This window comes from Microcaecilia unicolor, chromosome 1, assembly GCF_901765095.1.
Source record: "Microcaecilia unicolor chromosome 1, aMicUni1.1, whole genome shotgun sequence".
In the NCBI taxonomy this organism is placed as follows: Eukaryota; Metazoa; Chordata; class Amphibia; order Gymnophiona; family Siphonopidae; genus Microcaecilia; species Microcaecilia unicolor.
The window spans coordinates 104,875,322-104,892,985 of record NC_044031.1 but is presented as its reverse complement, the minus strand read 5'-3'; the positions used below and the strand labels follow the sequence as shown (position 1 = coordinate 104,892,985).

The 17,664-nt window shown below is 38.1% G+C and overlaps 1 protein-coding gene across 1 annotated transcript in view; it reads right to left on the bottom strand.

Moving 5' to 3' along the window:
* The window catches only part of LOC115467703 (protein adenylyltransferase SelO-like), a 127,576-nt gene that overhangs the window by 94,550 nt on the left and 15,362 nt on the right, over window positions 1–17,664 (bottom strand). The window contains exons 3-6 of the mRNA XM_030199284.1: window positions 10,694–10,822; window positions 6,676–6,740; window positions 6,521–6,577; window positions 1,678–1,776 (exon numbers count right to left, since the gene is read on the bottom strand). Of these exons, the coding sequence (XP_030055144.1) occupies window positions 1,678–1,776; window positions 6,521–6,577; window positions 6,676–6,740; window positions 10,694–10,822 (350 nt within the window). The remainder of the gene's footprint in view (window positions 1–1,677; window positions 1,777–6,520; window positions 6,578–6,675; window positions 6,741–10,693; window positions 10,823–17,664) is intronic.

Sequence of the window (17,664 nt, the reverse complement as noted above, 5' to 3'; positions counted from 1 at the left end):
CCCTGCATATTCGTTTTCAAAACTCTATATTTGTTAACCCCAGATTATATGCAACCTTTAAATAACCTACCCTTACATAACACTCTTCCTGGTTCCAGAGACTATTTAACTCTCTATTATTCTAGTTGCAAAAAAGTTGAATATAAATCAGCTTTCACGGCAGGGTTCCCTTACCAATGTATGAAATGGTGGAACTCCCTCCAGAAACTAGTAAGATGGGAGCATAATTATTTGAAATTCCAGAAATCATTAAAACCTTTCTTTTTAAGAAATTTTTTACTAATGGACCTCCCTATAAGGAAGAACTCTAACACGAAGTGACAATTTCCATTCTTTTTCACTTCATAATGTTATTCTTTCAAATTGATTATCACATTCTATTTAATCATTGATTAATTCAACCCTGCAAGTCTTTTATACTGATGTATTCCCTGACTAATTTGTATTGTTAGTTTAATACGTTAGATACACTGAACCCAATTTGTATTGTTAATATAATAATCTGTTAGCCACATTGAACCTGATTTGATTGGAAAAATGTGAGACATAAATAAAATAAATGCTGGGCCGTTTTCGATGACCAGCATTGAATATCCAATTTATTTTTGGCCTCTATAATCTTAGTTGGCTATGTCAATATTCAGCGCTGGCCAGCTAAGTTCATAGTGGCCAAAGAAAGACCTGCTTTCTACGTGGCCCAATTTGGCCGCAAAACTTAGCCAGCCAGCGTTTGAATATTTGCAACTGGCTGGCTATATTGTGAACTATGACCGGTTAGCCGCTAAGTGTGTGTGTGGGGGGGGGGGGGGGATTCTATATATGGCATCTAAAAATTTGGCGCTGAAATCAGTGCTAAGCGTATTCTATAATTGGTGCCTAGATTTAGGTGCCAATTATAGAATACGCTTAGTTAATATTTCAGCGCCTAAATCTACATGCATCCATTTACACCAACAAAAATGTGGCGTAAATCCCAGCGTGCAGATTTAGGCGCACTGGGCCATATTCTATAACTAGGTGGTAAATTTCAGAATGGCCATTAAACGCCCATTTCCCCACCCATAACCATGACCCTTTTTGCCTGTGTGCGTTAGAAGTTCACCGCACATGGTTACAGAATACGCTTAGCGACTTATGCGCCTAAATTATAATCACTGTCAATAAGTGGTCATTATTGTTTGTTAAGTTCTGTTATCGGCGCTCATTAGCATGTTAAGCTTGTTAAGTGTATTGTTATAGAATCTGCGCTGATTCCAGTGCGGATCTCTTTGAGCGCTATATAGAATCCAGGGGTAAGCGCTGACTGTGAATAGTCAGGACGAAATAGATGGTTATCCTCCACTGAATATTCACAGATAGCCGGTTAAATGCTATTTAACCAGGCAGGAGCTGTTCCTGATTGGTTAAATAGCGCTGAATATCGGCCAGTTAGGGAGGAAGAAAAAACAGGAAAGCCGGTTAAACAACAGAGGAAGGAACTAAAGTAAGATGTCTGAAAAGAAAAAAACTTCTGAAGAAATAACAGTGGAAATGTTCTGAAATCAGCAAGTTAAAAGACCACAGTATGCAATGTTGCCCAAGCTCTGAGGCCATCCAGTCCCCAAAGAACAGCTGGTGTATCTCTTCCCTATAGTATGCACTCAGCGCTTGGCTCAAGAGGAAAAAGAGGGCTAATACCTGGCAGCTCTGCTTGTGGGGATCCCAAGATAGTACATTGCCTCACTACACAAGAACTCTCGAATGGAGGAGCGAAGTACAGCTCTCCCATCTCCATCTCTGTCAGAAGCAAAAGCAAAATGAAAGCCAGAGTGAGGTGGCGGTGTGAGAGATCCAGTCTCTGTGTTATTATGGCCAAGGCTACTAGCTTTGTATGACTCTGTTAGCCTGGAAATTTGTTTCTACTGCAGTTTTATATTTTCAAATTTTAAAAATAATTGACATCTAAGCAGGACAAATTTCTTTAGTAGAAACAAACTCATGGCCCTGTTTACTAAGCCATGCTAGCGGCCCATAGGAATATATAGGTGTCTCTAGCATTTAGCACGTGATCATTTTTAACACGCGCTAAAAACACTATTGCACCTTAGTAAACAGGGCCCTCAGTTTTCTTAAATGGACTCAGGCAGGGCAAGCAGCCAAGCACAGATGTAAAATCACACTAAACAGGCACAACATAATCAACTTAAGAGCTAAAGTCTTGGGCTAGATTTTTTCCTTAGAACTGTCCCTTTGGAATTCCTTACCATCCTCTTTTTGATCTGAAACTTTGTTCTCGGAAGTAAAGTCAGATCTTAAATCATTCTTTTGATCCCTGGCTTTTCTTGACTTTGTGTGATTTGGTTGATAGCTGGTAGTTGTGGTTATTTTAGAGGCCTTCATCTTAGTGACCCTGACTTGGCTACTGGATTCTGATGTTTTTTTGACTGTCTGTTTACTACTTTTTGTTCGGTTTATGTGTTTTTTGTGTCTTGTGTTCTTGAGTATGGTCTTCTATTGACCGGCTGTACGTTTACTGCATGTACTGTCAACTATTTTGTTGGCTTTGCCAAAAGGCTGTATATAAAATCTTAATAAACTAAACTAAAGAAAAAAAACAAGTTTTAAAATTAAGTGCTACTTAGTGTATATATGCAACATGAGTACTTAACTTTAAATAATGAATAAATGTGGACTGATTAAGATTATTACATGACCTTGCTCCCCTCTATTTGCGGGATCATTTTGAGGGGCATAATCGAACGGGGTGCCCAAGTTTTCCTGGGGCCGTCCTCGCAGGACGGCTCCACGAAGGGGTGGGGAAACCCGTATTATTGAAACAAGGTGGGCGTCCATCTTTCCTTTCGATAATACGGTCGAGGCCGCCCAAATCAGCAAATTTAGGTTGACCTTAGAGATGGTCATCCCCAGGACTTGGTCATTTCTGATTTTCGGTGATAATGGAAAGTGAGGACGCCGATCTCAGAAACGACCAAATCCAAGCCATTTGGTCATGGGAGGAGCCAGCATTCGTAGTGCACTGGTCCCACTAACTGAATGGAAAAAGCCCTTCCCTTACCAATCCCTTCGCGATTTGGAAAGGAATGGGTATGCATGAAGGAAATTGCATGCAAATGAGCTGCTCACTGTTAGCTCATTTGCACACGATTTCCTTCCTAAGGAGGGGAAGCCAGTGCAGAGCAGCCAAGCGTTATGCATGGCTGCTCTGTGCATGCCAAAGACGGCTTCATACATGCAGACAAGCTGAGCGTATAATAGCCGACTACAATCTTAGAAAAACACAAGTCCAGGTGAAAACGTTCAAGAGCTCGTCAGGAATGTCTTTTTTTTTTTAAGAGTATGGGTGAAGGACGTCCTTCGCTATGCCTCCGTCCCTGTGACGGCAGTTGAGGATGTCCAAAATGTGGATGTTTCTGTGAGAAGGACGTCCATGCCTTTGCTATGCCGCCAACACCCCCTTTATTTATTTGGATTTTGGATCACAAGTAGCAGCAGTGGGATTTGAACCGGCCACCTCTGGATTGCAAGACCAGTGCTCTAACCACTAGGCCACTCCTCCACTTCAGCCCACTCCACTCCCTTGAAATTTGGCCATCCCTGTGGGGGGGGGCAGTTGAGGACGTCCAAAATGTTTGAAAGAAGGACGTCCACGCCTTCGTTATGCCTCCACTGACACACACATACCTTCCCCCAGGGACCTGCATACTGCCCCTCTCACAGGGATGGCCAAATTTCAAGGGAGTGGAGTGGACTGGCGGACTGGCCTAGTGGTTAGAGCACTGGTCTTGCAATCCAAAGGTGGCCAGTTCAAATCCCACTGCTGCTACTTGTGATCCAAAATCCAAATAAATAAAGGGGGTTTCAGTGGCATGGATGTCCTTCTTACAGAAACATCCACATTTTGGACATCCTCAACTGCCGTCGCAGGGACAGAGGCTACTACTATTTATCATTTCTATAGCGCTACAAGGCATACACAGCGTTGTACACCATACACAAAAAGACAGTCCCTGTTCAAACAGCTTACAATCTAGATAAGACAGCTAAACAGACAGAACGATTAAGGGTAAGGGAATAAATAGGTGAGGATAAAGGACACGGCAAGTGAGTAGTGGTTAGGAGTCAAAAGCAGTGGTAAAGAGGTGGGCTTTAAGTTTGGACTTGAAAACGGCCAAGGACGGGGCTAGATGCACAGGCTCGGGAAGTCTATTCCAGGCGTGAGGTGCAGCAAGACAAAAGGAACGGAGTCTAGAATTGGCAGTAGAGGAGAAGGGGACGGATAAGAGAGATTTATCTACAGAACGGAGTACTCGAGGGGGGCGTAGGGAGAGATGAGAGTGGAGAGGTACTGGGGAGCGGCAGAGTGAATACACTTATAGGTCAATAAGAGAAGCTTGAACTGAATACGGAAACGGATAGAGAGCCAGTGAAGTGACTTAAGGAGGGGCTAATGTGAGCATAGCGACTTTGGCGGAAGATGAGTCGCGCAGCAGAGTTTTGGACTGATTGAAGAGGAGAGAGATGGCTTAGAGTGAGGCCGGTGAGAAGCAGGTTACAATAATCAAGACGGGAGGTGATAAGAGTGTGGATAAGGGTTCTGGCAGAGTGCTCTTAGGGATGGATTTTGCTAATGTTATAGAGAAAGAAACGACAGGGAGAATGAGAGTGCCATCCACAGAAATAGAGAAAGGGGGGAGAGGAGAGGTAGGTTTACGGGGAAAGATGAGAAGCTCGGTTTTGGCAATGTTAAGTTTTATATGGCGTTGAGTCATCCAGGCAGCGATATCAGATAGGCAGGCTGAAACCTTGGTCTGGATGCTGGTTGAGATTTCAGGGGTCGAGAGGTAAATTTGGGAGGCACAGGAAGGACATCCTCAACTGCCGTGGCAGGGACGGAGGCATAGCGAAGGACGTCCTTCACCCACACTTAAAAAAAAAAAAGACAAAAGTTTTTAAAGTTATTTTTTTCGCGGTGGGAGGTGGTTAGTGACCACTGGGGGAGTCATGGGAGGTCATCCCCAATTCCCTCCAGTGGTCATCTGGTCATTTAAAGCACATTTTTTTGGCTTGGTCGTAAAAAAAAAAGGACCAAGTAAAGTCAGCCAAGTGTTCGTCAGGGACGCCCTTCTTTTTTCCAATATCGCTTGAGGATGCCCATCTGTTAGGCACACCCCAGTCCCGCCTTCGCTACGCCTCCGACATGCTCCCGGGAACTTTGGTCATCCCCGCGACGGGAAGCAGTTGGGGACACTCAAAATCGGCTTTCGATTATGCTGATTTGGGTAACCCTGAGAGAAGGACGCCCATCTCCCGATTTGTGTCGAAAGATGGGCACCCTTCTCTTTCGAAAATAAGCCTGCTAGTGTTCCAACAAAAATTAAGAATTACTAGAACAATGGCATTCTTTTCTTTTCCTTCTTTAATTAACTTAAGGAGATATAGAGTATTTGATATTCTCTTTTCATTCCAGGCAGCTCATTTGGATAAACATATTCAGGACTTGCTATTCTCTGTTTGTAATTATAATCAGTTTCGTAAGCTTGCAAAAACCTATTTATTTAGGAAATTTGTTATAGATAGCAATGATTAATAAGATCATTTGGGTTTTCTAATATTTTATTCTATATAAAATTATTTTGTAGTTCCTAGAAATGTCCAGCCTCCTTTTAGTGTGCTCTGCATTGAACCGCTCTTGATACGGATGCCTACCTACTAGGACTATACCAAGCTATAGTTCCACCGTGTACAAGTCATTCACTGGCACCTGCCCAACCCACTTTACCACTGCCAATGAGAGGAGATGGTGGGCCGGGAGTAATTTTTGCACCCCTCCGTATTTGTGTCCTGTGTGGCTGAACTGCTCAAACAGTTCTTGGTACAGCGCTGCCACCTACCATCAAAGCCAAGATGATATTCAGGAACTGATTCTTAAAGGGATTCTTAAAAAGTAGATCATATCAGGTAAAAATGAAAGATGCCATATCTGCTCCATGAATTTCACAATGTGGTGTGCCACAAGGATCTCCTATCTCCCAAATCCTGTTCAATATCATGCTGGCACCATTAGGAATGAAATTAAATAATATGGGTTTCAATCCTTTCATCTATGCAGACAACATAACTATATATGTTTCTTTCATTAATGACATTTCTAAGATATTAAATATAATAAGGTCAGGTTTAGATTTTATAGAACAGTGGGCCATGACTTTCAAACTTAAACTGAATAGAGACAAAACTGAATTCCTGGTGCTAACTTATCCTAACTTTACAGTAGATCAAACTGTCTATCCAATAGATGTACAATTAAAAATCCTAGGAGTAGTTTTTTACAAATATCTTTCTTCTAAAAACCAAGCTCATGCAGTATTTGCAAAGATATTCAGATGTTCAAACCAATGTGGAAATTAAAAAGAGTTAAAACATCCGTTAACAAGAATTCATTCAGACTACTCGTCCAAACATCGACTCTTTCATAGTTGGACTACTGTAATTAGGGACTGTGATTTTGACCATAGTTTACCGTGAATATGGAGTTTTTCCAGACCCTTTTAACTGAAGTTCCCATCGATCTCCGTATCTGCAAAAATAAGAAACAACAGTTCTGAACCAAGATATGGATTAAAGAAAAATCCAAACGGATAATAATGTTCACAATTTTCAAACAGAGTAATATACCTATTAGTATATGCCCCAATCAAGTGTGCTCTTCCATCCCCAAGCTGTCCTGCCCAGATGCCAAACTACAATGAACAGAAGTGAATAAGGTTAACAGGTCTCCTTCATGGTTACTTTTTTGTCATATTACACAGATTCATATCCATACTATAATGGGTGATTTGCAAAAGTGTGCCACCAAGATAACATGTAATGATGCACATATTTAATGCAGTTATATTAGTTCTAATAAGGCTTATTCACTAATAATGCACATTACTTGTTCTTAATGTGTTCCATCATGGTCACAAATGTTCACAAATAAACCTGTAAATCAATGATGTGAAAGAAATTATTCTTAGATAAAAAAGTATCTCTAAATCATCTGCTACTATTTATTTCATAATTCTTTTAACAATGTTCATTGTATTTGTACAATGTGACAACTTAAAGAGTAGTAAATCACCTGGACCAGATGGTATGTACCCCAGGGTACTGAAGAACTCAAATGTGAAATTGCTGATCTGCTGTTAGTGATCTGTAACCTGTCGTTAAAATCATCTGTAGTACCTGGAGAGTGTTTCAATCTAATAGTGAATCTTAATGCAAACACTCTCACCGTTTGCAAAAATAAGGGAGGAAAAAGACCTCATGCAACTGCAGCAAACATCAAAAAAGAATGGGATCGTGAATCAGCGAATCCACATGTACACATGGAGTGGAGGAGTGGCCCAGTGGTTAGGGTGGTGGACTTTGGTCCTGGGGAACTGAGGAACTGAGTTCAATTCCCACTTCAGGCACAGGCAGCTCCTTGTGACTCTGGGCAAGTCACTTAACCCTCCATTGCCCCATGTAAGCTGCATTGAGCCTGCCATGAGTGGGAAAGCGCGGGGTACAAATGTAACAAAAAAAAAATAGTAATCACAGGTCAAAAAACCTCCATTATAAATTATCTTAAATATGCAATCAAAAAATAAAAAGTGCAATCAAAATAGAAAAACAGTCAAATGTTTCACAAAATCTTCAACACACTTGTGTCATACAAATTAAAGTCACAGTATGTGAACACTTATAATAATAATAGTATCCCAATAGATGGTCGCTCAGCAGGATGAAATTAAACAGTGTGGTCCCAATAGACCCATTTCACTTCCAGCTTCTTCTAGAGACCTCACTGTGTCCCGAATCCCTGATACTGCAAGTTCTCCACTCACAGCTTTGGGAATTCTTCTCCTTCATCTTGAAGCCTAGGGATCATTATTCTATCAAGCCATGTATAATTTTTCCTTTCATCTACAGTGCTGGCTTAACCTGCAGTGATTGACTAATTACCCTTCCCACATTTACACAATCAAACTTTACATTGTTTCACCTTTTCCTACAGCTTTTCTCTCCTCTACATTACACCAGCAAGCTCTAAGCTAAACTCTAGACCAGGTTGATGTTTTAAAGGGTTACAGGAGTGATTCCAGGAAATTATAGACCAGTAAGCCTGACTTCAGTGCCAGGCAAAATAGTGGAAACTATTCAGCCAAGGGAAGTCTTACCTCACCAATTTGCGTCATTTCTTTGAAGGCATGAATCAACATGTGGATAAAGGTAAGCTGGTTTTCAGAAAGCTTTTGACAAAGCTTCATGAGAGACTCCTGAGAAAATTAAAGAGCCATGGGATAGGATGCAATGTTCTGTCATGGACTAGGAACTGCTTAATGGATAGAAAACAGAAAATATGGTTAAATGACCATTTTTCTCAATGGGGGTGGGTGAAGAGTGGAGTGCCGCAGGGATCTCTACTGTGACTGGTGCTATTTAACATATTTATAAATGATCTGGAAATCGGGACAAGTGAGGTGATTAAATTTGCCAATGACATAAAACTATTCAAAGTTGTTAATACTGATGTGGACTGTGAACAATTGCAGGAAGACCTTAGGAAATTGGAAGACTGGGCATCCAAATGGCATATGACATTTAATGTGGAGAAAGGCAAAGTGATGCACATTGGGAAGAATAATCCAAATCATAGTTGCTTGATGCAAGGGTCCACCTTAAGAGTCAGCACCCAAGAAAAAGATCTAGATGTTATCGTAGACAATATGCTGAAATCTGCCCAGTGTGTAGCAGTGGCCAAAAATGCAAACAGGATGCTAGGAATTATTAGGAAAGAGATGGAAAATAAGATGAAGAATATTATAATGCCTCTGCATCGCTCCATTATGTGACCTCACCTTGAGTACTGTGTGCAATTCTGATCACCGTATCTCAAAAAAATATATAGCGGAATTAGAAAAAGTTCAAAGAAGGGAAAAATTATAAAGGGAATGGAACTCCTCTCTTATGAGGAAAGGCTAAAGAGGTTAGGGCTTGTCAGCTTGGAAAAGAGACAACTGAGGGGGGGATATGATAGAGGTCTACAAGCTGCCTTTTGCAACTTGCAGGGTGTTATCCCTTTCATTATAAGGGATAAAAGGACTGATTAAATGCTAGAAATATATATAACAATATGAGATTTAAATAAACCAAATTTTAAAAGAAAATAAATGCTTCAACCATTTCCCAGCAGGATGAAAGGCTGGTGATGGTGGTAGGATGGATTCCAAGGGGTAGAGGACGACAGATGACTTCAAGCGTTAAAGGAGAACACAAGTCCTTTATTTAAAGCACCAAACTTGATAGCGTTCAGGAAAGTAGCGGTTTTGCTCCATCACAGAGCTGAAGTGATACTGTGGTTCATTTGCATTTGTCTGCTTCCAAGCAGTCTTTCCTCCCTTAGCACCATATATAAGAGCACTTTCATCTAAAGCAATTTGTATGTTACCCCTGATGCAGGCGGTAATCTCTGCTGATACACAGACCCACACTGGGTCCAGTTTGGTGCTTTAAATAAAGGACTTCTATTCTCCTTTAAATCTTGAAGTCATGTGTCCTCCTCTACTCCTTGGAAACTGTTCTGCTCTATGTAGAGGTTTTCTCCTGTTTCTTTTTTTGATACGGATGGTGGCAGGATGCAAATGAATCTCTGATCTCTTGCCCAAGCCTGCTGAGGGTGGGGGAACTGGGGATCCCTCGATCTTCCTCCACCTGCCACTTGATTGGCTCTTTTTACAGTTGCCACTTCTTGGAAACGTCTGCCTAAGTTAGCAGAACCACAGAGTGCTTGACCTGAAATATACTAAGTGTCTGCACCACCAGCCTGTAAATAGTGCTTGTGGAAAAACTGTGACAATCAATCAGAGACAAACAGTGGTGTGACTAGCTTTATGAACTTTTTCAGCTACCAGAGTTACCCTTTGGCACATTGTTCACTTGTTTACCTTTTGAGGATGCCCACTTGGCTTCTGTAGTGGTGACCCACTGTAAATCATCAAATTAATTTGTTTGGTACATGTCTTCTGCTTAAGTTACTTTGAGGAAGAGCTATGACCGTAATGACTAAGTAACAGTGCTCTGTCCTGCAATATGGGAACTTTTCACTGGAGATCTGTCTACCTTCTGCTTCTCAGTCTGGTTGAAGCCAGGGATATTAAGAAGAAGGATGAGAGTTGAAAAACATGGAAATGGTGCCATCACTTCCAGAAAAAGCCGAAAGCCAAAATAAGAAGCAAGGAAAAAAGAACAAACAAAAAAAAACGTTTTAGGTACAGCATTTTGCTTAAAATATAAGGATGTCAGTTGTTTCACATCACCTGTTGATGTATATTGCACAACCATCATTTTGTAAGCTTTTGTAAGCTGTTTTCTCACAATAAAACAAGAGAAAGGGGATGGGAATGACCAATGCGATAGTCCAGAATAAAAGTCAAAGTCCTTTGCATGAAGACAACACATCAATAAAGTACAACACACATCTGCTTGAAATGTGTATTGTACTTTACTGAAGCATTGTCTTCATGCAAGTGTTTTCTGTACATGTTAATAAAGGACTTGGACTTTTATCCTTGACTATTGCATTCCTCATTCCCACCGTCTTTCTTTTGCTTCTCATAATAAAATACTGGAACAGTGAAAAAGCTGCTGGTTCTATATTATTTTCTTCTACCTGGTGGCCGCCATATCTATGAGCCAGGGGAAGAGAGCCAGGGACAATTCTCCCACCACTGACAATCTGGAGAAAGTCACCGGTCTCTGCAACTGAAGAATCAAGGTCCAAAATATTTTCGAGGACATCCTGAATAAAACAGAAATTTTAAAAAAGCAATGTTTAATACACTTTCCTGTACTACAAAACCTACCCCATGATATTCAGCCTGCGGCGGTCAGCATTTTTTGAAACACTTATTGGCATCAGCTAGATTAGCCCCTAATATTCAGTGCCAGGCCATATGAAGGCACTGGCACTGAAAAGCTGGGGCTGGTCATCAGAGATTAGCCGGGTTCTGGTCGATGTCCAGCTGAGGTCCACGTAATAGAGTTATGTGGGCCCTGCATAACTTGTTTTCTGGAGGGAGGGAGGGTTGCCCTCCAATCCCTCCAAAAAGCCCCTCCTCCTTTCCCTCCTCCCAGGGGGGGCCCTACCTGGACCGCAGGGAAGGGGGGGGGGAGGTTTCTGACTCAAAGGCTGGAGGAGGGGGAAGAGAGGGATTAGGGAGCAAAGAACTCAAAAAAATTAAGTTATACTGGCCATGGCCGATATTCAGTGCCGTAGCCCGCATAGTTAAGCGGGTTAATTTATGACACCTTTTGAGCTGTCCTACATTAACCCATTTAACTATGTGGGTCCTGGCACTGATTATTGCTGACACCTGCATAACCACGGCTCCTCCCTAACCAGAGCCGGTTTTAGACAGGCTGGGACCCAGGGCAGAAATTAAGGAGGGGGCCCCCTCCCTCAATCTCCCCACCCACCACTGCTGCCACATATGAAACAACTTTAAATGACTTCTTCACACACAAAACACAGACAGGCCTTCACCAAATACAGAACAAGGGATCAGAAATTAGAAAAATGGAAATATGAACACTAAAATTGAAACATGGCAAGTACCGTAACACTGAAGAAATAAAAACAGAAATGCATTTCCTTTTTGTATTGAATACAATTGGTAGCATCACTATGGGGGACCTGTGTCCCCCCCATTTTGGGCTCAGACCCCCCTAAATTAGTTATCACCCTTGCTGTGGCTGGTAGGGGCTGGTAGCAGTTAATACTTTACCCCAAGCTGTGCCAGCTGAAGACCACCTCCTCTGGTCCGGCAGCCAGACCTCTCTATGCTCTGCAGCTGGTGGCTGTGTCCTCAAGCTGCTACCGCCATCGCTTCTGTTGCCACCATTTCTGCCCCCTCATGCATGCTCAGTTTTCATGTATGCAGAAAAGCCCAGCATTCATGGGCGTGGGTCAGCAGTGGCAGCAGTTCAGGGACACTGCCACTGGCTGCAGAGCTTGGAAGAGTTCTGGCTGATGGAGCAGCAAAGGAAGAGGAAGTCTTCACCTGGAAATCCCTGCCAGCTCAGGTATTTATATTTTGCATTCAGGTGGGGGGGGGGGGGGGCGCAGAAGACAGGAAGAGAATTTGATGCCCATCCGCTAGTTTAGCCTTGTTTCCCCCTCAATCAACCATCTGGCTATACTAATCAACACCCGCAAAAACAAGAAAGGTCCAAAATTTCCACAAAAGTCCAACACAAAAAAAAGGTGGAAAAATAACTTCAAGAGACCAATCCAAGATAAGGGGTAAGATGCTCCAAAAAAAACTTTATTAAGGACCCAACACGGTCCGTGTTTCGGTTTTTAAAAAAACCTTCATCAGGGGTCTAAAAAATATAATAACAACAAAACACATATATAATTAAATGAAACATTAAATAAAAGATAAAAACAAATTATATCAAATATGTTACAACCAATATAAACCTTAATATAAAAATTAATATAAAAAAATGTAATACTTAATACAAATCAGATTTTCAAACATAAAATATGATATATTGACTAAATCAATACATATATTATTGCTATACCATCAGACGGACCACATAGAAAGCAAAAAATAGACTATACATAATTTAATTAGCATTATAAGAACCTATTTCCAAAAATATTATATATAAAATGCAGACATATAATAAAATGAAATAAATCAATACATAATTGTGTATGATATGTGACAGAACAGGTTTGTTTAAATGAAAGAACTGGTGATAGATATCATGTAATCATTAAAGAGCAGAAACGTACTAAATGAAAAGCAAATAGCGAAGAGTCACTAACAACAATTCCTTAATACATACATATAAAAATGGAAAGGAAAATAAGAATACGAATAGGATTAGAGATAAAATCGAAATAAAATGAAATAAAATAAACATACCAATCAGTAGTTGCACAGGGGATATACTGACAGACAAAGGAGCTCATACAATGTAGTCTCTATAAAAATTTTTGTGAATAAAAATAACAAAAATTATTAAATGTTAGAAGAATAATACAACATTATGATAAATTATATCAAAACTTTTAAATTATAATGAATTATATCAAAACGTTTAACGACCAATATCATAAAAGTTAAAATAATTATTGCATAGAAGATCTTTTATCATAATAAAAGCAAGATAATAATAGCCATTCCAAAAATAAGACAAATATTTGAAAAAGTCATATTTATTAAAATATATGATTGAAAATAAGGTATGAATCCAACGTCTATACAGAACCATAAAATTGAAATTAAATGTAAATTTAAAAATGCTAATATTAATAATAATATATTTATTTTTGTTTTTTGTTTTGTGTGTCCAAGTATCTATGTAGAGGTACATACAAATAATTTTTATCACAAAATCTATCAAAAGCCTAGTCGTCAAAAAAAGGCCAGCCGTCAAAAAAGAAGGAAGAGAGGAAAAGGGATTATACACTCACACACCCCTCAAAAAACGAAAAGAAGAAAAGAAAAATGCGTGTCAACATGAGAAACGGTGTGTCTTATATCTCAAAATGTGCTAGCGTATAGAATATGAATGAGTATATTTATATATAAACCCGCACATCCTTAACAATAAAAACGCCAGGGGAATGAATAAAAAATAAAAAATAGCGCATATGGTTATCAAATTATCGAGGTAAAAAACTTAAAAATGTATATGTTGCTGCTGTTGTGTCGAGCAGGTCATAGTGGTTTGCAAAGAGAAAATTTAACCTGGTATCAACAAATTCAAAAGGTACTAAAAATTAATATTAAAACCGGATATTTAAAGATTAATATTAAAACCGGATATTTAAAGATGGGTGGCAAAATCCACACCGATACTAGTTTGTAAAATGTGAATGAGTATAAATATATATCCCTAACGATAAGTTGAAATGATGGAATCATGGCACTTAAGAGGTGAAAATAAAAGTCACCACTATACTCTTCCAACATATTAATAAAGTGGGATGAGTCACGTACGTATGATTTAATTTTGGGATTTTTTCATAGTAGCATTTTTAATCTTAGTTAATGTTGTTTTTGTGTACCCAAATATCTTTTCATTTTTTCATTAAATTATATTAAATTATATTTTTTTCCTATAATGTAATTATATTTCATTCTGATTGAAGCAGCAATTATTTCCAAGGGACTACTAATTTTTATTATTATTAATTTATTTTTATTACATATTTTTAACAGTTTTTGATATCCCCTTCCTTCAATTGAGAAAGAAATTTAATGTAATACGTCCCTGGTTATTTGAACATTTAACTAACGCTTGTTCTTACGATCTTTCTTACCTCATACCAGTTATCTAATTGAAGTTTCTCTGAAAGATTTGATACAAGTAACCAACTCATGGGTTCTTAATATTTTTAATATTATTATTTTTATTTCTTGCCGATGTTCATACATAACTTTTATTTTCACCTCTTAAGTGCCATGATTCCATCATTTCAACTTATCGTTACCTTTGAAACAAGTAATAATTGTTTAGTCCAGTGTTCCATAGTTGTATTTATTTCTACCAATTGTTTTTCTTAAGTCCTTTTCCCTTACTCTAATGACTCTTGAGTAATTTATCCAATGGTTTCTTAAATAATTGGTTGATATAATTATTACTTACCTTTTTTATTAACTTTACTAGTCGATTTAACCGTTACTAATTAATATATTTGATTGTTTTGTTGTTCATCAGTTTAAGTATTCCTGATTAATTTTTTGCTAACTTTGAAACATGTATTTATTACTTTATTACTTTAATGAGCCTTTTAAAGTCGGATCAATTTCATTCTTTTTTTTGGACCCTTGAGCATTTCTTCTCATCACTTTCTAAATAACTGGGTTACCTTCTTATTACTCAGTAATTTTTATTATTTTCATTCACCAGCTTTTATAATCATCGTTTAATATAACCGTCACTCGCATGCCATTAGTCAGTATAAGTGTCAATCTTTGTTTTTGAAGCTTGGCTTATCCTATCAGCGGAATCCACGTTTCTCCGCAGCGTTATTTAGATTGAGTGTATTTTGGCGCCACTTTTTTCAATACCATTTTATATTGTATCCGTTGGTACGAGGCAACATTGTCTATTTCATTTAAGGTAAGGCATTTTTCCTTCTTGATTTTATTTATTTTATTTAGCTTATTACGACTGCCCGACACGGCATTACGAAAATTTTTAGCTAGGTGTCATGCCCCTTGTCTGTGCTAGTACCTCTGGCGCTTTTATCGTTAGGGATATATATTTATACTCATTCACATTTTACACACTAGTATCGGTGTGGATTTTGCCACCCATCTTTAAATATCCGGTTTTAATATTAATTTTTAGTACCTTTTGAATTTGTTGATACCAGGTTAAATTTTCACTTTGCAAACCTCTATGACCTGCTCGACACAACAGCAGCAACATATACATTTTTAAGTTTTTTACCTCGATAATTTGATAACCATATGTGCTATTTTTTATTCATTCCCCTGGCGTTTTTATTGTTAAGGATGTGCGGGTTTATATATAAATATACTCATTCATATTCTATACGCTAGCACATTTTGAGATATAAGACACACCGTTTCTCATGTTGACACGCATTTTTCTTTTCTTCTTTTCGTTTTTTGAGGGGTGTGTGAGTGTATAATCCCTTTTCCTCTCTTCCTTCTTTTTTGACGGCTGGCCTTTTTTTGACGACTAGGCTTTTGATAGATTTTGTGATAAAAATTATTTGTATGTACCTCTACATAGATACTTGGACACACAAAACAAAAAACAAAAATAAATATATTATTATTAATATTAGCATTTTTAAATTTACATTTAATTTCAATTTTATGGTTCTGTATAGACGTTGGATTCATACCTTATTTTCAATCATATATTTTAATAAATATGACTTTTTCAAATATTTGTCTTATTTTTGGAATGGCTATTATTATCTTGCTTTTATTATGATAAAAGATCTTCTATGCAATAATTATTTTAACTTTTATGATATTGGTCGTTAAACGTTTTGATATAATTCATTATAATTTAAAAGTTTTGATATAATTTATCATAATGTTGTATTATTCTTCTAACATTTAATAATTTTTGTTATTTTTATTCACAAAAATTTTTATAGAGACTACATTGTATGAGCTCCTTTGTCTGTCAGTATATCCCCTGTGCAACTACTGATTGGTATGTTTATTTTATTTCATTTTATTTCGATTTTATCTCTAATCCTATTCGTATTCTTATTTTCCTTTCCATTTTTATATGTATGTATTAAGGAATTGTTGTTAGTGACTCTTCGCTATTTGCTTTTCATTTAGTACGTTTCTGCTCTTTAATGATTACATGATATCTATCACCAGTTCTTTCATTTAAACAAACCTGTTCTGTCACATATCATACACAATTATGTATTGATTTATTTCATTTTATTATATGTCTGCATTTTATATATAATATTTTTGGAAATAGGTTCTTATAATGCTAATTAAATTATGTATAGTCTATTTTTTGCTTTCTATGTGGTCCGTCTGATGGTATAGCAATAATATATGTATTGATTTAGTCAATATATCATATTTTATGTTTGAAAATCTGATTTGTATTAAGTATTACATTTTTTTATATTAATTTTTATATTAAGGTTTATATTGGTTGTAACATATTTGATATAATTTGTTTTTATCTTTTATTTAATGTTTCATTTAACTATATATGTGTTTTGTTGTTATTATATTTTTTAGACCCCTGATGAAGGTTTTTTTAAAAACCGAAACACGGACCGTGTTGGGTCCTTAATAAAGTTTTTTTTGGAGCATCTTACCCCTTATCTTGGATTGGTCTCTTGAAGTTATTTTTCCACCTTTTTTTTGTATACCAATCAACACAACACAAAGTCATTTGTGATACACAAATCCCAAAGTTAACATATTCCAGTTAATAAATTGAAAATAAAACATTTTTTTCTACTTTTGTTGTCTGGACATTTTATTTTTCCGTCATGTTGGTCCCAGTTTCTCCTTCTTCTGCGAATTATTTGTTCAGTGACTTTTGTCTATTTGTCTTTTCATCTCTCTCCTATCTTGTTCTATTCATTCACTACACCTGTCTTTTGACATATCCTTCCCTTATCTGTCTTATCTCCCTTTTTTCTTTTCAGCCTCTCTCCATTCAAACGTCATCTTCTTTCTCACTCTTCTCCTTCTTTTAACTTTTCAGCTACCTATTAACTTTCCATATTTTTCTCTCATTTCTTAGCTGTCCCATTTCCTATCACTCCTTCCCCAGCCTGCTATTCTCTTCCATCTTTCAATTACCCTCCATTATTATATTTCCACCTCTGTATCTGCTATCCTAATTTCATTAATTAACTTGCCATCCCTTCTTGGCCGTCCCACATGGTTCCGCAGTTTCCACTATTTCCCCCTCCCTCCCTCCCTCCCTCCACTGCCGGAGCCCAATATTTCCTCTCCCTACCCCCTCCATCATGGCCTAACATCTTCCTGTCCCTTTTTCTCCACATCCCTATCATCTCCCTGTCCCATCTCTCTACTCTCCTGCCCCTCCCCCCCCATGGTCAGTCATTGCCCTTCTCTTTCTCCCCTC